This window comes from Pelophylax lessonae (assembly GCF_965119305.1).
Source record: "Pelophylax lessonae genome assembly, chromosome: 2".
Lineage (NCBI taxonomy): Eukaryota > Metazoa > Chordata > Amphibia > Anura > Ranidae > Pelophylax > Pelophylax lessonae.
In genome coordinates, this window is record NC_138769.1 from 394,723,649 (window position 1) to 394,746,065 (window position 22,417).

The 22,417-nt window shown below is 41.5% G+C and overlaps 1 protein-coding gene across 1 annotated transcript in view; it reads left to right on the forward strand.

Moving 5' to 3' along the window:
• GLOD4 (glyoxalase domain containing 4) overlaps nt 1-22,417 on the forward strand; it is an 82,693-nt gene that overhangs the window by 32,315 nt on the left and 27,961 nt on the right. The window contains exons 2-7 of the mRNA XM_082244827.1: nt 5-54; nt 3,754-3,874; nt 5,381-5,525; nt 9,211-9,347; nt 18,254-18,340; nt 21,064-21,177. Of these exons, the coding sequence (XP_082100953.1) occupies nt 5-54; nt 3,754-3,874; nt 5,381-5,525; nt 9,211-9,347; nt 18,254-18,340; nt 21,064-21,177 (654 nt within the window). The remainder of the gene's footprint in view (nt 1-4; nt 55-3,753; nt 3,875-5,380; nt 5,526-9,210; nt 9,348-18,253; nt 18,341-21,063; nt 21,178-22,417) is intronic.

Consider the following 22,417-nt stretch of genomic DNA (forward strand, 5'->3'; position numbering starts at 1 on the left):
TCAGGTTCTAAGGCATGAAGAATTTGAAGAAGGTTGCAAAGCTACTTGTAATGGGTACAGCTTGCTAACAGACCCCCCCCCCCCCCCCCAATGTTAATACATAATGGAAAGGATAAGATGAACCACAGAAAGGAAAGAAAATTACATGGGAGATCATTGTATTAATCAATAGTTACATTGGAAATCCTGAAAAATAATTAAATCTAAATTCAAAGTATATGGTACACTATAAGACTATAAGGTATTATTGCCTGGAGTTGTGGTATTGTGCAAGGTGCAGTTACTTATAGCAACCAGATTTAAAAAAGAATTTGAGAAGGGAGCATTTATAGCTAAACTGCCTTCACAAAATCCAGCTGCAATCCTAAGGCCCCATTCATACTATAGCGACAGTGCAGCATCACGTTGTTTTGCACGTTTTTTGTGGTGTGTTTTTGGAGTAGCACCTTTCATTTTGAATGGGCCTCCCTCCACTCCAAAAATAAACCAAAGTAGCTAATTTACCAAATTTTGGCACTGAGCCAGGCATGTTTGGCATTGCATGTTTTGCCGTCATTTTTGTGCATTTTGTCACACAAAAGTCGTATCAAAATTGCACTCCATGCGGGGTGCCTTTTAAGAAATAATAGCACTGCAAGCACGTTGCATGTTTTGTTGGGATTCTTGAATTGCAAGCAGAATCTAACTATTCTGCCCGCGTTCTAATGTTCTCAGGTGTGAACAGGGCCTTACACATCCTGACCTGTACAAAAACTCCCAACATGTTTATAGGATTTCCTTCCTCATCTGTCCCTGCAGGTGGCTTTGAGTCTCCTTAGACCGAATCATTCAGGTGCCAATAACTTCATTGGATGAACTCGCATGTTGAAGACTTAAAGTGGTTGTAAATCTCTGACATCATGAAATATGAGCAAAGCATATCCTAAGTGTGTACTTGTCTCAATATAATGCAGAGTGTTAACTTTGTCCGCTGCTCTGTTCCTCTGGTATCAGCATGAATCATTTCTGACAAGTTTTCCTGACCCCTCCCCCCCCCCCCCCCCAAGAGCAAAAAGGTGACACGGGAGGGAGCTCTCGCACACAGCCTCTGCTGTGTGAAAGGGGAGGGTTTATCTTTTCCCTCCAATCAGCTGTCAGACCTCTCCTCACTGAGCTCTCCACCCCCCATTTTTCTGATTCTCGGACAAGCTTATACATTCAGCACTTTGAATGACTGTAGAAGAGCGAAGACTGCAGATAGACAGACAGATACAACTTATTTAGGAGGATTTGTTTAATCTCTGTGTATCACCTGAGGAAAGCCCCCTTCGTTGGGTGTATCTAAGGGTTTACAACCAGTTTAAGCCAATCTCAGTAGGAGCCAACCATTTTTACTACAATATACTGTAGATTGCCCATACTTACAGCCAAATTGAAATCTGGTTGCTATGAGTTTCTGCTTTTTGTAATACTTTATCAAAGACCATTTCTGCTGTGCTTTTGCCCACACTTATCATAAGAGAAATACAAGAGCAGCCATTTCTGACCTCCTGGAAATATTAGTTATCTGGCACAATTTGCAGATTATTATTATAATACAGGATTTATATAGCTTATACAAGTAATAGTGGACTATCCCTTTAAGTGATGTGTAAAAATAATCACATTATATACACACCTATCACATGAATGAAAAACAGTGCAAATATAGTGAAAATGATAAGGCGTTAATAAGCAAATACAATTAATTCACACAACATGAGTCCTTATACAAAAAATGGTAAAGTGCAAAAATAGTCCATTGTAAATAATACGGTGAAACGAGGTGCTTGGTGTGCAATCACTTTCCAAAGTGCAGAGTGCTCAAAGGTGCTCCTTTTTAAAAAAAAGTTTGCCGCTTACCCCACAGAGTGGATCCCAAATTACAGGTATCACATTATTATTATTATTATTATTATTATTATTATTATATTTTTTTTTTTTTAGCATTTCAATAAGTTTTTATTAGAAAGAAACAAACAATATAAAAACAGATTGCAGATAAAATTACAAATACAAATCTGCCGAAAAGGAGCAAGGGAGCAGTTAACCAAGGTACAAGCAACCATTGCAAGTCAATATAAGAAAACCATTAGTATGGTGAATCAAGAGTCGTATAGCAATCAAAAATAGTCACCAAAGGAAAGTGGACAGATAAACGTGTAAAGCGATGTAACCGTATACACTGAAGAAGGAGAAGAAGAGAAAAAAAGAGAGGAAGTGAAGAGAGAAATAGAAGGGAAGGAGAGCAGGTTAGGGAAGAAAAAGGAAAGATAAGAAGGGGTGGAGTGAGGGGGGGGGGGGTCCTTGGCATCAGGGTCCAACCATAATCTAGAAATTAAGTACAAAAAAAAAAAAATTAAATAACAAAATGACCTAGGTAGTGTTTGTGCCAGTCGGATTCACCAAAGGACCTGGGTTAGAGAGAGCCTCAAGGGAGGGGGTGGTCTTAAAGTGAATCCAAGTAGCCCACACCGTGTAACCCCGATCAATTTGTCCCCGGGAGATAAAGATCAAGTCTTCCATGAGTGCGACAGAGTCTACTTTATGGAGCCATTGTCTTATAGAGGGCGGGGCAGGCTGACCGCGTTGGATGGGGATCAGAGATTTCGCAGCGTTCAAGAAATGAGGTATAATGGAGCGCTTAAATAATCTTATGGGTTCCTGAGAGCAGTGAAAAGGGACAGCCCATGGGTCCAAAGGCAAGGTAAGGCCCGTTATTGTGTTTATTGTAGAGAGTATTTCCTTCCAGTATGACCGTATGATGAGACAAGTCCACCAGATGTGAGCATGAGTAGCAACTTGACCACAATTCCTCCAGCAAAGTGGCGAGTAAGATGGAAACATTGCGTGTAATTTAGATGGTGTATAGTGCCACCTTGTCAGAAGCTTGTAGTTGACCTCCGCCGTCCTGGATGAGAGGGAGGAAGATAGTGCTAGCTGAAGAATCGTGGATTTTTGCGGTTCAGAAAGTGGTGTAGCCAAGTCCCAAGGATCACATAAGCCTGTATTCCATCCAACACTGCATGTCACCAATATCAGTGGATATCCCCAATCACAAACTTCGTGTTGATTAAATGGCTAAGAAAAACTTTCAATCTTCTCAAATGCTCATCAGCGATAATCATACAAAGCAAGCAGGGAGAATCTCCTAGTGTAATACAGTAAGCATTTATTAAAAAACAATCTGGTTCACCTACATCAAAGTAAATAAAGGCGAGATTCTAATAAACGTTATGGCTGCAGTGTCTCACACTCCATCAGTGCTTGGTGACGTCAAACACACGCTCTCCGACCGACCCGTTTCCCCAAAAATTGCATCCTCTGGGATTGGAGGATTTGTGTAATTTACGATTTCTATAGTGTCAACGGTTTGCTCAGCACTTTTTACAATATAAAGAGTAATAATACAATTCAATACAAGAGGGTAGGGAGAGCCATGCTTCTGCGAGCTTACAGTCTAATAGATTAGCAAAGTCTCAGAAAAGTCATAGGTCCTTTATCTACATACTTGCTTTGGGTCAGTGAATTATTGTATTAAATCAAGATATAACCACCAGGCAACTAGCATTTTCCAAAGTAGAGGTCAGCAATGATTGATAATGGATTAATATTTACAGTAGCTTTCTCCAGTTAGACCTGAGTTATGTTTTTGTTGGGCTTTTTAGATGCAGATAATATTTGAAAGTTTTCTGCAGTGCAGCCAAGAGGGATTGAAATGTATGTATTTTGCAGCCCATATGATGGCAAGTGGAGCAAAACCATGATCGGATATGGTTCTGAGGACAACCACTTTGTTGTTGAACTGACTTACAATTATGGAATTGGGGAGTATTGTCTTGGCAATGACCTCTTGGTATGATATATTTTTGTTTCATTCCTTTTTATATATTTTTTTTTTTTTATAATGGGAACAATAGCTCAGGATGGTTGTTTTTTTTTTTTAAGCATATCCTTGGTGAATGTATAGTTATGTGTCATGTCCACATTGAATTTCAATTATTTCTAGCCTAATCACATTAATCTAAAATCTTTAAGGTTATAAACTTTAAGGATCACACACATTTACTTCCTTGAATTCTGTGACACACAGTCACTATGTCCTATGAGTATGCAATGCCATGTCCCATATTGTAAATCTGTATGTAATCCTACCTTATAAACAAAAAGTGCTGAGAGGAGTAAATTCAGGAACTATTAACAATAGAGTAATCCCACTACACCATAGAGCTTGCAGTTAGCGAGTTACCATGGGATATGTAGTCCTTAGAATTTAAAAATCCAGAAGAAGAAAAGCTGCAAAGCATACAAGGAATCCAGGTAGTCAGTAGATAGGCAGCAATCACAACATGAAAGAAGATTTTTTGAGTAAGCTTATATTGGATTGTCCAAATTAACTATTGTTTGTATTTAAATGCTGATGTTATAAAATTTATAGTGTATGATGTGACTTTAAAAACACTTTGAAATGCATCTAAACCCAAGAACAAAAATGAAACCATGCAGCATTCCAGTCACTAGATGTGGTGGCTGCACCAGTTCCCCTTTTTTACATCATCTGCAAGTACAGATAAGTTCATCCTGCCAGAATTTAAGTGTCCGAATGTATATCTTTCTGTGCCCTAAGCTTATCTCAAGGTTATCTGCTTCCATAGTTTTCTTGTGTGAACTACACAACCCTTTCACCCTATGTAGCGGAAATGAGGAAAGCAATAACTGTTTGTAGTCCAAATCAGAAGAGCAGCTTAGGGTGACCATGCTGCTCTTCCATAGATACAGTATGGTGAGTAAGAGTTGTCACCCTAGGCCAAGAAATATGTTACTGGCTGGATCACCAGATGAAAATAAAGGGGGGAAAAATACCTAAAAACAAAATGCAGCCACCACATCTTTCAATTAGAACAGGGTTTTATTAGTATAAGTACACCCTAAAGAGCTGCACCGTTGATGATGATAATATTGTACATTGATTCCAAAAGTAGGAAAAAAAATAGGCAATGGCATTTCATGTTTTTTTTTTTTTTTTTTGTGCGTTAAATATCACAGATTAGACTTTTGGTTTTCAGCACCCCCCCAGAGTAGCAAACACATATAAAATGCTGCATATTTGTGTTATTACAGCCACCAGAAGAGCTGCTGTGCAAATGCAGCACTGTAGACAAAGTCAAGGGCACTAAAATGTATATTTATTGCATTTAAGTTTCCCTATTTGGAGGAACTAATAGCCACAAATGTTTTTTACTTTTAATCTAGAATGTGAAGGAAGTATTTGGTTTTTGTTTTTTTTTTAATTTGTTTACCATGTGCTATCTTTATTAAATGTACATTTGACATTTTTTATTACTATTCTGTGCATCAACAGGGGCTAACTGTACAGTCTAGCCAGGCTGTAGCCAATGCAAAACAACTAAACTGGCCACTGTCTGAAGTGACTCCTGGAATCTTTGAGACCGAAGCTCCAGGGGGATATAAGTTTTATTTGGAAGACAAAGCTCAACCTAGCACAGGTAACATTTTCATCTTAATCTTTCAGATACATATGTAATATATGTTCAGAAACACATGCATCTGTCTCTGTTGAGGTCTGTGTTGACAGGTTTAAATAGGCAATTCTGTGCATTAAGATAAAAAGCCTTCTGTGTGAAGCAGTCTCCCCTGCACCCCCTTATACTTACCTGTCCAGCGATGGCCTGTCATCTGTCCAGCGATGGCCACGACTCCTTCACCGTCCAGGACTCTCCCTGCTGATTGGCTGAGAGACAGCTGTGGCCCCATTGGTTCCTGCGGCTGTCAATCAAAGTCAGTTAGCCAATCGGGAAAGAGAGGGGTGGGGCCAAACCGCAGCTCTGTGTCGGAATGGAGCTGCAGCTCGGCTTGGGTGCCCCAAAGCAAACTGCTTGCTGTGGGGGCACTCGACAGGAGGGAGGGGCTAGGAGCTCCAGCCAGGGAACCAGAGAAGAGGAGGATCCAGACTGCCCTGTGCAAAACCAACTGGACAGAGGAGATAAGTATAACATGTTTGTTTATTTAAAAAAAAAAATGAGACATTACAATCACCTTAACTCAAATGTCCATTAATTGCTTCCACCATCCAAAAAAGGGGACACCACGTGCAACTGAGGGTAAGACCACACTCCCTAGCTGCAAATGCCACAGTCATACTTTGAGCAATCTCAGCTTCCACTCTATGGACATCCAGCTCCATCCATCCAACTAAGGTCCTCTGACTGTAACAGCAGCAACCCACCACTGGAAGAGATTCAGAAAAGCCCACAAAGCCTCTAGGTGGGAAAAAAAGCATTTGCCCAAGGAGCCAAAAACCAAAATGGGTCAGATATAGTGTAGTAATTTTATTACTGATGCATAAGAATCGCATATAAATGATAAACATCCAGATGCCAAGTAATAAAAACGTGTACAGCAATGCACTTACTCAGATGGCTGCTAGTTCCAAAACCGGAAGTGGCAGGGTGACGTCCTTGCGCAAACGCTTCCATCTAGTGGCGTTGTGGGCTTTTCCGAATTTCTGGAGTTAAAGAACTTTTTTAGTTTTTTTTATGCCTTTTTTTGTGTGTGGTTTTCACGTTCACATTTTTTTGCACATAATTTATAGTGGATTTTTTAAAATATTAATTTACTTGATTACTTAATTTGCTGTTTCTATATTAAGGCACTGCGCCTTTATTACTGTTCTATTTAGCTTTTTTGTATGCTTACCTATTGCTAGCAACTTTCTATTTATTATTCTTATTTTAGCGCTCACTTATTACATTCAACTTTGATATTTGAAACTTTACTCTTTAGGGCATCAAGTGTGTGTAGCACTTGGTCCCATTCCAATCCGTCCAGCCACTGTGGGGCTGCCTGTAACATACATGACACTGGTCCCAACAGCGCTGATCATTCCTTCATAAAAAGATCACTCAACACTGTGGTGCTGTGTGAACCACTTGTGAAGCTGTGTATGTTTACAAGCAGACACAAACAGTTCACGCAGCACTGCAGTTTGTGTGATCTTTTGCTATTCTGAATAAACAAGCAGCATTGATTGTTCATTCATAAGAGTAAAAGAAGACTTCACTTATACTGTACCTCCTACAACAGAAATACCCATAAATTAGGCTTGAGAATGTGGTGATGCTGCAACCAATAACAGAGGGGCTTTAAATCCAAAATGGGCCACCAATCAATACAGCACCAAGGTTTATTTGCAATTGGCCCTGTGAGGTTCTGCAGCAAGGTAGCCTGCTATAGGTAGGGGCTGGCAAGTAAACACGTGAGCCAATGCTTTTACTGTTTTTCATGCCTTATATAGTTCAGACTGGGAATCTGCAGTGTTGCCCTGATGTTTTTTCTGCTGGTGTGCGACTGCACATTTGTTAAGAGTCCCACATTTCTTATGCATAGTAGATAATTTCTGTTACACTGTGCAGGTACTTGCATGAACAGTTGAGCAACAAGTGAGAGTTACCAGAAGCAAATGTGCATCTGAATGGCAAAAATACAGGGCAAACTTTTATTAGACTTTCTTAGACCTATGTGGAGTCAATGACTGCACAATCATCAGGAAATAGAATAGAAATAGATTATATATATATAGATAGATAGATAGATGGATATCAATAGAAAAATTAAGGATTATGATGTTTACAGACAAGTGTTTTTTTTTTTAATACTAAAATGCCCTTGTAGAGGAGGCATGGAAACAGAGAATGTGGGAGCGTGAGATCAAAGCAAAGGAGAAACTGTCAAAGTACCAGCAGCAAAAGGATTAATTAAAACAAGCAGTGGAGGGGAGAAATCAGGGAGAGATGAAGGCAGCAGGAACAGAAAAATGTGCAGTCATTAGCTCTTTATTCCTCCAGTAAGGAATCTGCCAGCTAGAGTCTAAAAAAAAAAAAAAAAAAAAAAAAGGACCGTTTTACCTCTAGTGTCTGTCAGTATTGCCATTATCATATAGCTCCTTTTCTGTACGTGTGCTCGCCAAAATATCATCCACCAGCCAGGGTGTCCGGACAAGGCAGTGTATATATATCTGTGTATATCTTTGAACCTTCTCTAAAGCTCCCCACACACATTACAGTCTGATTGTACAATCTCAGCTATATCTACCAGCAATTTTGTAGCGCAAGAGCCTGGTTGATTTGATAGGTTATGTAGGCCCCCATATGTCCTATATTATTTGGATGTAAAATTGATTGTACAAACAATGTGTAAGGTGAGCCTAATGCTGGCCATAGATCATCCCCCCCCCCCCCAATCCACAAAAGGTGAGGTAGGTGGAGGAATCCTCCTTGATGTTGTTCTGATGGCTGGGAATCTTCACTGTCGGAATACACTGATCAGCGGTTGAGCCAGCTGCTCAAAGAAAAGTTTTCCAACATGCCCCTTTGACAAATGACGATTGTTAGATCCACTTCTGTCCAGCAGGGGGGGCCACGCATAAATTGAAACTTGACCGGTCTCTACTATCCTAGTTTCAATCCATCTCTGGCAAGCTTTTATCCCTTTTTCATGCTCATTCTCTGAGTCTGTTACGTCCATCATGGCTGTGCATACCATTCTTCTTGCATAGTTGTGAGTGCCTCCTTCATTAGCTGAATTTGAGTGTCCTGCCATCCTGATTGGCTGAATGCTTTGGGGAGGGCAGTTTTTCTTGTCGTCCTTCCTAAGTATGTACTTCCTGGGGAGGGTCTTCCAGAGCAGCGGGATGTGACATGATCTCGTTCTTGGCAATATGTAGGATAATCTATGTCAGTGGGGAGGTTGGAGTTTGGAGCAGACAGGATCTGGAACAGTTGTGCGTTACAACTAATCAGTTTTCTATTTTTCACTTTTAACTGAACAAGCTAAAGATAGAAGCTGATTGATTGCAATTCACAGTTGTTCTAAATTCTGCCTGCTCCAGTTTTTATATTCTCCCCTCATTATCCCCACAAAAATTGCTTTACATATGATTTGGAAATTTAAGCAAATGCCAAAAAAAGTTTGGTCACCATTGTGAGGCATCCTCCTGAAATGAACACTGGAGTAGTATGACCCTACAGAAGAGAACTAACTCATTTTAACTTCTGAAACCGCAATGGCAGAAAAAACCGAAGCAAGCATTCTTGGAAAATATTGCAAGGAAAACAACATTTATTGCACAATCCGAGAAGAGTATGTTTACATAACTTGATGTCTATTCTACAGATCCTGTTCAGAAAGTCACTCTTGCTGTATCCAACCTAAAGAATTCAACTGCTTACTGGCATAATCTGCTGGGCCTGAAGATCTATCATGAGGATCAAAGCAGGAGGAGTGTATTACTGGGTTATGGCGACAGTCAGGTAATATCTGCTTTCAAACTATTGTTTAGTGCCGTAAAAGAGGGCAGTTTCTGCCCTATTACCTACAGTAGGCTTTTAGGGTGCCTATAATGGCAGCCACCAGTGTCAGTGGAAAATGCTATCAACCTGATATGAAAGTGGCACTGGAATTTTCGACCGTGTGCATGTGTCTTTTAGGTAGAAGAGATGATTTTTTTATTTTGCACAGGGGGTAAAGGAACTACTGTGTTTCCCCAAAAATAAAACTGGGTCTTATATTAATTTTGGCTACAAAAAACACACTAGGGCTTATTTTCAGGGGGTGTCTTATTTATTTACGGTATGGGTATGCACAATAATTTACATTTATTCAAAAACAGTCATGTTATCATGACAATCTTAAAGTGGTTGTAGCCCTAACAAAAAATCCTGATCCTAAGGCATGATAGACAGCAGAGTGCTTGTACTGTGTCATTTACCCCTCTCTTTGTTCTAAAAAACCCGGAATAAAACAATTAAATGTTTTTAAAAATTCCTGTGTCTGCTGTCTTCTCTTCACATGTCAGCTCAGGAGTCAGCATTAGGACAATCTGTAATCCCAAAAATACATTTTGATTAAAGGCATTTTAAAATTATGTAATCCATTTTGTAAAAAGATTATAGAATGTGCAGTGTGTCTCCTTTTGTAACTTTATAGTGGAAAATACCTTATTTACAGAGCCGTTGAATGCTCACATGACCCACCAGAGCTCTTCTTCCCCGCTTTGAGCACTGTAGAGTGAGGGGGCACTGACGTCAACTAGAAGGAGAGGAGAAGCTCTACCTCGGGTTATGTGAACGTCCAGCGGCACTGTAAATAAGGTATTTTCTACAATAAAGTTACAAAAGGAGACCCACTGCACATTATATAATTTTTTAAAAACGGATTACATGTTTTTACAACGATTTTAACTAGGGCTTATTTTCGGGGTAGGGCTTATATTGCAGCCGTCCCCAAAATTAACGCTAGGTCTTATTTTTGGGATAGGGCTTATTTTCAGGAAAACTGGGTACTTCATAAATAAATAGACATGACAAAGTCTAACTAATACACCTTAACCACTTCCATACAGAGCAGTTTGACACCCTTCCTGCCCAGACCAATTTTCAGCTTTCAGCACTCTCTCACACTTTGAATGACAATTGCTCAGTCATGCTACACTGTAACCAAACAAAATTTTTATCATTTTTTTCACACAAATAGAGCTTTCTTTTGGTGGTATTTGATCACAACTGGGGTTTTTTTTTTTTCGTGATATATGCAAAAAAAGAGCAAAAATTTTGAAAAAAAAACACTTTTTTTTAGTTTCAATTATGAAATTTTGCAAAAAATAAATTTTTCTTCATACATTTGGGCCAAAATGTATACTGCTACATGTCTCTGGTAAAATTAACCCAAATTAGTGTATATTATTTAGTTTGTGTGAAAGTTATTGAGTCTAGAAGCTATGGTACCAATTACTGAAAATTGATCACACCAGATGTACTGACTGCCTATCTCCTTTCTTGAGGCCCTGAAATGTCAGGACAGTACAAATACCGACCAAATGACCCCTTTTTGTAAAGTAGACAGTCCAAGGTATTTAGTAAGAGGCATGGTGAGTTTTTTGAAGTTGTAATTTTTTCCCACAATTCTTGGGAAAATGAAGAAGAAAAATTTTTTTTCTTTTTTTTCCCACAAAGTTGTCAATTTATAAGCTATTTCTAACACATAGCATGTACACAGCAAAAATTACACCCAAAAATACATTCTGCTACTCCTTCCGAGTATGGCGATACCACATGTGTGAGTCTTTTACACAGCCTGGCCACAAAAAGAGACTCCACGTTCAAGAAGCACATTCAGGCGTTCTAGGAGCATAAATACACATAAAACTTTCTTACTACCTATCACACTTTTCAAGGCCCTAGAGCACCAATACAATGGAAAAGTCCACAAAATGACCCCATTTTGGAAAGCAAACACTCCAACGTATATTCTATGAGGCATTATGGGTCGTTTGAACATATCATTTTTTTCCACAGGTTTTTGGAAAATGTGGGAAAAAAATGAAAACTTTTTTTTTTACACAAAGTTGTCAATTTATAGGATATTCCTAACACATAGCATGTACACAGCAAAAATGACACCCCAAAATACATTCTGCCACTCCTCCTGAGTATGGCAATACCACATGTGTGAGACTTTTTCACAGCCTAGCCATATAGAGGGGCCTAACATCCAAGGAGCATCATCATGCATCCTAGCCACTTGCCTATGCCTATTTTTGACATTTGGTGTTTACAAGCTAAAATCAGTTGTTTTGCTAGAAAACTGCTTAGAACCCCCAAACATTATATATTTTTTTTTAGCAGAGACCCTAGAGAATAAAATGGCGATTATTGCAATATTTTTTATCACACCGTATTTGCGTAGCGGTCTTCCAAACGCAATTTTTTTGGAAAAAATTCACTTTTTTTAATTAAAAAATAAGAAACCAGTAAAGTTAGCCCAATTTTTTTCCATAATGTGAAAGATAATGTTACGCCGAGTAAATAGATACCCAACATGTCATGTTTCAAAATTGCGCACGCTCACGGAATGGTGACAAACTTTGGTACTTAAAAATCCCCATAGGCGACAATTTAAAAATTTCTACAGGTTGCCATCTTTGAGTTACAGAGGAGGTCTAGGGCTCAAATTATTCCCCTTGCTCTAACGATCGCGGCGATACCTCACATGTGTGGTTTGAACACCGTTTACATATGTGGGCGGGGTTTCTGTATGCATTCGCTTCTGCGCGCGAGCTAACGGGGACAGGGCGCTTTAATTTTTTTTTTTTTTTTTTTTACTATTTATTTTATTTATTATTTTTTATTTTTACACCGTTTAAAAAAAAAAAATTGATCATTTTTATTTCTATTAAAAGAAATGTAAATATTCTTCGTAATAGAAATAGGCACGACAGGACCTCTTTTTTGTGAGATCTGGGGTCAAAAAGTCCTCAGATCTCACAAGTACACTAAAAGATAGAAAAAAAAAAATAAATAAAATAATTATAATATAAAATGAAAAAAAAAAAAAAAAAAAGGACCTTTAAACCGGTTGCTAGGCAACAACATTTTCCGTAGCTCCGGTCCTCCAAGACCATAGAGTCAAGTGAGGGCAAGCTTGCCCTCACTCGACATCCTGTCTGTGAGGATTCGGGACCGGATCGTTTTCCCCGCTGCCGGCGGGTCCGGTAAGCGGGGAAAAGGACCGGAACGCGTCGGGAGGGGGGGGGGGGGCGCCTCTTCCGCCATCCCGGAAGGGTGATCCCACGGCGAATCCGCCGCTGGGACCACCCTTATCGGAAAGCCAACCGTCCACCGTTTAAAAAAATACCAGGGTTATGGCAGCTATCTGCTGCCATAGCACCGGTATTTAGGTTTAAACGGAGGACGTATATAAACCTTTTTGGACTTGGACATGGTGGCTGTATGAAGGGTGACAGGTACTCGGGTACTTTGTTGGGCAGGTGACAGGTACTCTGGTACTGATGAGCAGGTGGCAGGTACTCGGGTACTCCGATAGGCAGGTGACAGGTACTCGGGTACTCTGATAGGCAGGTGACAGGCAGGTGATAGGTACTGATGAGTAGTACTCACTGACTGATAGGTGATAGGTGATACTGTACTGATGGGTACTGATGATCAGTACTGATACGTGATAGGTACTGATGAGTAGTGATGGGTACTGATGAGCAGGCGGCAAGTACTTGGGTACTTCAGGCGTCAGGTACTCTGATGAGCAGGTGGAAGGTACTCGGGTACTCTGATGGGTAGGTGACAGGTACTCAGGTACTCTGATGACGGGTACTCCGTTGACAGGTACTCAAAGTACCCGAGTACCTGTCATCAGAGTACCCGAGTACCTGTCATCAGAGTACCCGAGTACCCGTCATCAGAGTACCCGAATACCTGTCACCAGCCCATCAGAGTACCCAAGTACCTGTCATCTGAGTACCTGATGACAGGTACTCGGGTACTTTGATGGGCTAGTGACAGGTGCTCTTTATTGGGGGGGGGGGGGGGCAATCAGTGTGTTTAGGGTGCACTGTAGTTGGTAACTAGCTGTTACCACAATCTCCTCCTCACACAGGATCAGTGTGTGAGGAGGAGAACACGGTGACAGCTAGTTACTGTGTTCTCTGTTGACATTTGTGACCGGCTGTGATTGGACACAGCCGGTCACGTGGTAAAGAGCCAATTTCATTGGCTCTTTACCTAGATCGGGGATCGACTCTGTCCGAGGGACGAGCCTCGTCCCCGATCGCTGCTCTGCGCGCCCCCGGGGGCGCGCATTGCAGAGAGAACGAGCGGCTCGTGCTGGAGCCGCTCATGTGATCGGCTGTGATTGACACAGCCGATCACGTGGTAAACAGCCAATTTCTATTGGCTGTTTACCTTGATCAGGGATGGGCTATGTCCGAGGGACGAGCCTCATCCCTGATCGCGCCGCCGGGGGCGCGCAGTAGCAGCTAGAACGGGCCGACGTCATATGACGGCGGCCCGGATCTAGACAACCACTTTGCCGACGTCATTTTACATGACTCGGTATGGAAGTGGTTAAAAGAAATGTATTGTATAATCATATTTTATTTTTATTTTTTTGTAGCTATATGCAACGTGTTTGTGTCTATGGGATGTTCAAATCGATGCAACTCTGACTTTCACTGATTTTTAATTAATAAAAGTTCCTGCGCCATTTTTGGCAATTTCATGTGCGGCTTGCATAGACATCTGTGCATGAAGTTGCACAGATGTCGGCAAGCAGCACATGAAATTGCACTGACCGGTGGCTTTGAAATCGCGCTGAAGTAGCACGATTACAAAGCTGCATTCGGTGTGCACTGTAGTGTAAAAACGAGCAGGTTCCTGTAAATGTTATCAATTTTGTATTAATCCCATGTCATAAAAAAAGAGTTAAGAGCACTTCCTGGTTCCTGTCAGCAGAACCGGAGGGTTCTTTCACCCATTCAGCTTTACATCCTCAGTGGGTGTGCTACATCTCCTGCGTCTGTTCTCCTTAGTGTTGCACTCCCCCCCCCCCCCCCCCCTTCCTTGCTCTCCTTTGCAGAAAAGGTACTTCTGTCAGTATTCCTGAAGTGTTCTTTTAGGCATTCTGCTTTTATGATTAAAACACACAGTAAAAACTTGCACAGTTGAAAAATAAACCGAAAGAGTAAACCGAGACAGACTGCAAATATTGTCAGAGAAAAGACATCAAAAATGGGCACACATCATCAGTTTCTCATAATGTTGTACTAAGTGTTGTTAGAAAAACTTTTTTCTATGTATAGTTGTAAGCTCCTTGAAGGCAGGGACTGATGTTAAAGAGGTTGTAAACTCGTTTTGTTTTTTTTTTTTTTGTTTTTTTTTTACACCCTGCAAGAGAAACACATAATGATCTAGTATGCATCGCATACTAGCTCATTATGCAATACTTACCTTAGAACGAGCCCCCGCCGTGCCGCTCACTCACCTCTATGACGGGCGACATGTCCAGTCGCCCATCTTCCGGGATCGCGGCATCCGGCCATCTGATTGGCCGGAGCCGCAGTGACGTCACTCCCGCGCGCGGGAGCCGACAGTCATGGCACGGGAATCTGAAGGAACGGCACGATCGGCTGTTCCTTCAGAGCGCATGCGCCAGTGACGTCACTGGCGGCATGTAAGGTAAATATCTCCTAAACGGTACATGTTTAGGAGATATTTACAGTACCTATAGGTAAGCCTTATCATAGGCTTACCTATAGGTAAAAGTTGTAGAGGAGGGTTTACTTCCTCTTTAATATTTTATAATATATATGTAAAGCACTGTGTAGATCATGGGTGTCCAACCTTTCGGCATCTCTGGGCCACATTGAGTGTAGACAAATTTTCTTGGGCCGCATATAAAATTATACTATAGTTAAGGTATATAAGTATAAAACGCTGCCACGCCCTTCCCGCGTCGTGCCACGCCCCCCTCCCCTGCACTAATTTAACACAACTAAAGGATGATCAAATGAAATGCAATCAGTATGCAGAGGTTTACGTCTTCTGAGAGATATTAAAGGAACATTCTAACCACCATGACCACTTCAGTGATTGGAAGTGGTGACGGTGGGAGGAGTCTTTAACACTGCACATGCTGGGATATTTACAGTTATGTGCTGGGGGATAGTTGCACCCCTAGCACATATGACTTAGGCAGCCAGAAAATGTCATGTCCTTATTCATACATGTATTTTGCAGACTGCTGGCAGGTAATGCTGGTCGTGTCGGTAATGCTGGTCGTGACGTTTGGTACTGCTGGAGGTAGCAGCGGCTGCAGTAGAGAGCAGAGCCACTGCTTCCTGAATGGCTCCTGTCACAGGCTGAGTGATATGAAATGCACCCTGCCTGTGACAGCTGGAACTATACAGGAAGCAGCGGCTCTGTCACTGACTGCAGACATCCTAAGTCTCCCACTGCAGCCGGGGGATCGCACGGCACTTACAGCCTAGTGCATGCCCATCCAATGCAGCCTAAACCGTGCCATCCAATGCAGCTTCACCAGTGTGTGCACATCAAATGCAGCCTGATCAGTGCCCATCAATGCAGCCTCACAAGTGCATGCCCTTCCAATGCAGCCTGATCAGTGTCCATCCAATGCAGCCTCACCAGTGCATGCCCATGTAATGCAGTCTGCAATGAAGAGAGTGGAGAGCCGCTGGATTACACAGAGTGGGGATCTCCCGCTTACCCGGCGACTGCTGTCATACGAAGTCCTGCCTCCTGGACCGGCTCCTATGATATAAGTCACCAATGTGCTGTCTATCATAGGAGCCGGTCCAGGAAGCGGGGCTTCGTATGACATCGACCGCTGGGTAAGCAGGAGATCCCCGATCTGCTTGCAATCCGGCAGCGCTCCCCCCTCCCCTCCGAGGCAGCCTCTGCCTATAGTTAGTTGGAAGCCACTGTGGCCGTGCCCCCTGACTCGACTTCCTTCCTCCCCAGCAAAAAAATAATAATTGTCAGGGGGCAGTGGGCTGCATTGCCTGTGGTTCCAGGCCGCAGGTTGGACATGTCTGGTGTAGATTGTCGGCATTATATAAATACCTGTAAAAGGAAAAAAATGCGACCCCCCCCCCCTTCTCACAATGCCCTGTGGGGGTGATATATTTTCTTAGCAGTTGTGTAACTAAGGGCAAATTTTTTTTTTTTTTTAGAGGGATTAGAATAATTATCGTTTTTTATAGCAGTCTGTACACCCTGTTATGGAGATTCACCCTCTCAATCTATCTATCTGTCCTGTTTATTATGTTTATCAACTTTAAACAGGACAAATAGAAGGGTGAGCCTACTTGACAGGGGAACAGACAGCAATTAAAACGGACATGTTCTAATCTATCTCTACTGTCCAAAACTAAAAAAAAAAAAGTTTTGCCTTTAGTTATACTTTAACAGATGCAAAAGTCACATGAAAACTAGTTTAAAGCCTGGTTCACACTAGTAGTTTTTTTTTTTTTTTGTTTAACCCAGCGGTCTGTGCAAAAAAAAAAAAAAAAAGAAAACCTGACAGCTCAGTAGGAGCCGCTGTACTAAGGATCTGACATTAGTACGGCAATCTCCCTGCTGAGCTATTGTGTTCTGAGAGGGTGATGGCCCCCCACCAGCCAGAACACAACGGTGGACATTTTCAGCCATTGGCTGAGAGCACTGATCAGGTACCAATCGGCAGACCTTTTTTGGTCATGCCCCTACGGTCTGCTTCTGTCATACACATGGGCAGAATGTCTGCTGGTTTCTATTGAACTGGCCGATGCCACCCGATATTCGACCCATGTGTACAGTCTGTTAGGGGAAACTGTGCAAAAAAAAAAAAAAAAAAAAAGAATATATGCTTATTAGAAATTTACAATAATTTTAACTTTGCCACATTTCAATATATGTTTAATATAAATTTTAAATGATATTTTGAACCAGTCCTACTCTTTTCCAGGCAAGTCTACAATGGTATACAGGTATATCATATGTATTCATGTACTGAAAAAGGTGAGAGTTGGGAACACAGTGAAGATAGAAAAGACACTTTGAGGCTGGGTTCACACTGGTGCGATGCAAGAAACCCTGCAATCCCTGTGCAGGATCCTGAATCGTGCCTGAGCCGCAGGAGGTTCACACTGACATCTGCGAACCACTGCAGATGTCAATGGAAAGTTAGTGACACCCTCAGATCGGATCCCAGTGCGAACTGTGAAATGGTACAGGAATCGGATCGCATGGATGTTCACACCTATGCAATCCGATTCCAGTGAGGACCAAAAAAGGGTCCAGTACCATTATGATCTGATTGGCTGAATTCACATCGCATATTATCTGCACAGCAATGCATTGTGAATCGCATGCAATGTCTGTGTTCGCCCCAGTGTGAACCCAGCCTACATCATTCAATGTTTGCATTATTTGTTAAAAAAAGAAAAGCACAGGCATACAAAACAGACGGCCTTAAAAAAAAAAAAAAAAAATAGCACAACAGACAAACCTCAATAACCCTTATTAAATAGCTGGATTGTCACAAAACTGTGCTTGCGTTTGATATGTGAAATAAACTGATTGGTACTGCACATTTGATTATACTATATCTTGAACTTTACCTTATTTAGTGCTGCAAGGGAAAGAGTTTATAAATACACCTTCTACAAGTGACTTACTCTGTTGGTGAATTCATATTTTTTTTTTTTTCCCCAGTAATATCAGTTTCATCTGAGCTGTGAATAGATCTTGTAAATTGTTTGTTGGCAGTTTTGTTCCAGACTTATCACTGTTTTATGAATCCTGTATGCTAATGCGCTCTGTTAGCTGTTGACAGAAACATTTAACACACTGGTTTGGGTTTGCAGTGCAAGCTGGAGTTGCGGGATGCTGGAGGACCGGTGGACCATGGGACGGCATTTGGCAGAATTGCATTTGCTTGCCCGAAAGATGAGGTAGGTGTTAATTATACCCATCTATATGAGATATGTTTATATTATTCTTTGTAACTGATTAAACTCAATGGCCAGCACGTCCAATTGTATTATCCAAGGGACTAAAAAAAAACAGTATTGCCATACGTACTATTTTTTTTTTTCTTTTACGTGTAAAAGTTTTTAACCATTTGAATATATTGAACATGAGCGAGATGTCTTAAATGTCAACAACATTTCTAAGCCTTATCTTCTATGTCCTACTCTGCTCATTTCACTTCTGTTACTGGCAGTTACTGTTTGTCAAAATAACAGCCAGAATTTGCTTTCTATTAAACAGCAGGACCAGCTATGAAAAGGCAGGCACTTGCATATATAGATAGGTTGCAAGTGTTTCTTGTCAAAATAAAGAGTTGACAACATATTGTTACAGTGTATGTGGGCTAAAGTCCACTGTCAGCTGGTCCAGGCTCTGAAAAGCTCCCGACTATATGGTCGGGATCCACCCAGAAGCCACCTGGCTCAGCCTCTTGGTGATCTGCCAAATGCTTGAGCCTGCCCCTTCCACAGCCCAGTGCTCCAGTGAGTGCTGGAGATGAGAGCAGAGAGCTGCTGATTGACAGTCACAGCTCTCTGCACAGAGCGGAGGGGAGAACTGTGAGATCAGCGGTGTTTGCTGGTTTAGTTCTCACAGAGGCGGCAGGAGACAGATTGTGTGTGTGTGTGTGTGTGTGTGTGTGTGTGTGTGTGTGTGTATGTGTATATGTGTATATACAGTGGGTACGGAAAGTATTCAGACCCCCTTAAATTTTTCACTCTTTGTTATATTGCAGCCATTTGCTAAAATCATTTAAGTTCATTCTTCTTCCTCATGAATAGCACCCCATACTGACAGAAAAACACAGAATTGTTGACATTGTTGCAGATTTATTAAAAAAGAAAAACTGAAATATCACATGGTCCTAAGTATTCAGACCCTTTGCTGTGACACTCATATATTTAACTCAGGTGCTTTCCATTTCTTCTGATCATCCTTGAGATGGTTCTACACCTTCATTTGAGTCCAGCTGTGTTTGATTATACTGATTGGACTTGATTAGGAAAGCCACACACCTGTCTATATAAGACCTTCCAGATCACATTGCATGTCAGAGCAAATGAGAATCATGAGGTCAAAGGAACTGCCTGAAGAGCTCAGAGACAGAATTGTGGCAAGGCACAGATCTGGCCAAGGTTACAAAAAGATTTCTGCTGCACTTAAGGTTCCTAAGAGCACAGTGGCCTCCATAATCCTCAAATGGAAGACGTTTGGGACGACCAGAACCCTTCCTAGAGCTGGCCGTCCGGCCAAACTGAGCTATCGGGGGAGAAGAGCTTTGGTGAGAGAGGTAAAGAAGAACCCAAAGATCACTGTGGCTGAGCTCCAGAGATGCAGTCAGGAGATGGGAGAAAGTTGTAGAAAGTCAACCATCACTGCAGCCCTCCACCAGTCAGGGCTTTATGGCAGAGTGGCCCGACGGAAGCCTCTCCTCAGTGTAAGACACATGAAAGCCCGCATGGAGTTTGCTAAAAAAACACCTGAAGGACTCCAAGATGGTGAGAAATAAGATTCTCTGGTCTGATGAGACCAAAATAGAACTTTTTGGCCTTAATTCTAAGTGGTATGTGTGGAGAAAACCAGGCACTGCTCATCACCTGTCCAATACAGTCCCAACAGTGAAGCATGGTGGTGGCAGCATCATGCTGTGGGGGTGTTTTTCAGCTGCAGGGACAGGACGACTGGTTGCAATCGAGGGAAAGATGAATGCGGCCAAGTACAGGGATATCCTGGACAAAAACCTTCTCCAGAGTGCTCTGGACCTCAGACTGGGCCGAAGGTTTACCTTCCAACAAGACAATGACCCTAAGCACACAGCTAAAATAACGAAGGAGTGGCTTCACAACAACTCCAGGACTGTTCTTGAATGGCCCAGCCAGAGCCCTGACTTAAACCCAATTGAGCATCTCTGGAGAGACCTAAAAATGGCTGTCCACCAACGTTTACCATCCAACCTGACAGAACTGGAGAGGATCTGCAAGGAGGAATGGCAGAGGATCCCCAAATCCAGGTGTGAAAGACTTGTTGCATCTTTCCCAAAAAGACTCCTGGCTGTATTAGATCAAAAGGGGGCTTCTACTAAATACTGAGCAAAGGGTCTGAATACTTAGGACCATGTGATATTTCTTTTTTAATAAATCTGCAACAATGTCAACAATTCTGTGTTTTTCTGTCAGTATGGGGTGCTATGTGTACATTCATGATGAAGAAGAATGAACTTAAATGATTTTAGCAAATGGCTGCAATATAACAAAGAGTGAAAAATTTAAGGGGGTCTGAATACTTTCCGTACCCACTGTATATATGTGTGTATGTATAGATAGATGTATGTATGATAGACCAACACAAAGTGGCATATAATTGGCATATAATTGTAAAGTGAAAGGTATATATAAATATACATTTTTTTTTTTTTTTTGCAGAGCCTATACTTCTCTTAAGAAAACCTTACACATTAAAAAAAATAAAGTTTCTTTAATACAATGTATTCCTATTTATTTAACTCCAAAAAAGTGGAAATGTGCAAATTGTTCTGGTCCATAAGGGTATACAATTGAAAGAGCTGACGAAGTTTAATTCACATCTTGGCAGCTAACCCCATAACTATTATGTCTACTTGGTGACTAGTTTGTCTTTGTAATAACAGCTTGCAGGCATTGAGGAAATCATGAAAAAAGAGAATCAAAAGATACTAACGCCTCTAGTAAGCCTGGACACGCCAGGGAAAGCTACAGTTCAAGTGGTCATTTTGGCTGATCCGGTAAGTAGTGGTGTGAGCAAACAGTGTTTTAAAATGAGAACCTGTTAAAATCTGTACAGTGCCTTGAAAAAGTATTCCTACCCCTTGAAGTTTTCCACATTTTGTCATGTAACAACCAAAAACGTAAATTTATTTTTATTGGGATTTTATGTGATAGACCATCACAAAGTGGCACATAATTGTAAAATGGAAGGTAAATGATAAATGGCTTTCAAAATTTTTTTACAAATAGAGTCCTGACCACAACCCAATAGTGTGTATGTATGTATGTATGTATGTATGTATGTATATATACTGTGTATGTATGTGTGTGTATATATATATATATATATATATATATATATATATATATATATATATATGTGTCTCTGTGTTTGTATATATAGTATCTCACAAAAGTGAGTACACCCCTCACATTTTTGTAATTATTTTATTATACATTTTATTATACATTTTTATGTGATAATAACACTGAAGAAATGACACTTTGCTACAATGTAAAGTAGTGAGTGTACAGCTTATATAACAGTGTAAATTTGCTGTCCCCTCAAAATAACTCTAAACCGCTGGCAAGTGAAAAAGTCCAATTTGGGCCCAAAGTGTCAATATTTTGTGTGGCCACCATTATTTTCCAGCACTGCCTTAAGGCTGCATTCACATGTCAGCGTATGATCGCGGGCAGAACCGCCGCGGTTCCGCCCGCGATCCAGGGATTTATTGCAAATCGCGGGACGCCTAGCGTTGCCCGTTGATTTGCAATAGCCCCCCAAACGCCGAGCGATGTTGCCGCGATTTACGCCCGCCGAAACGCGGCAACATCGCGCAAACAAAATCGCGGGACGCAATACGCTCCAAAAAAGTACAAGAGCTTCTTTGGAGCGTATTGCGTCCCGCGATTTTGTTTGCGCGATGTTGCCGCGATTCGGCGGGCGTAAATCGCGAGCAACATCGCTCGGCGTTTGGGGGGCTATTGCAAATCAACGGGCAACGCTAGGCGTCCCGCGATTTGCAATAAATCTCCGGATCGCGGGCGGAACCGCGGCGGTTCTGCCCGCGATCATACGCTGACATGTGAATGCAGCCTAACCCTCTTTGGCATGAAGTTCACCAGAGCTTCACAGGTTGCCACTGGAGTCCTCTTCCACTCCTCCATAATGACATCACGGAGCTGGTGGATTTTAAAAACCTTGTGCTCCTCCACCTTCCATTAGAGGATGCCCCACAGATGCTCAATAGGGTT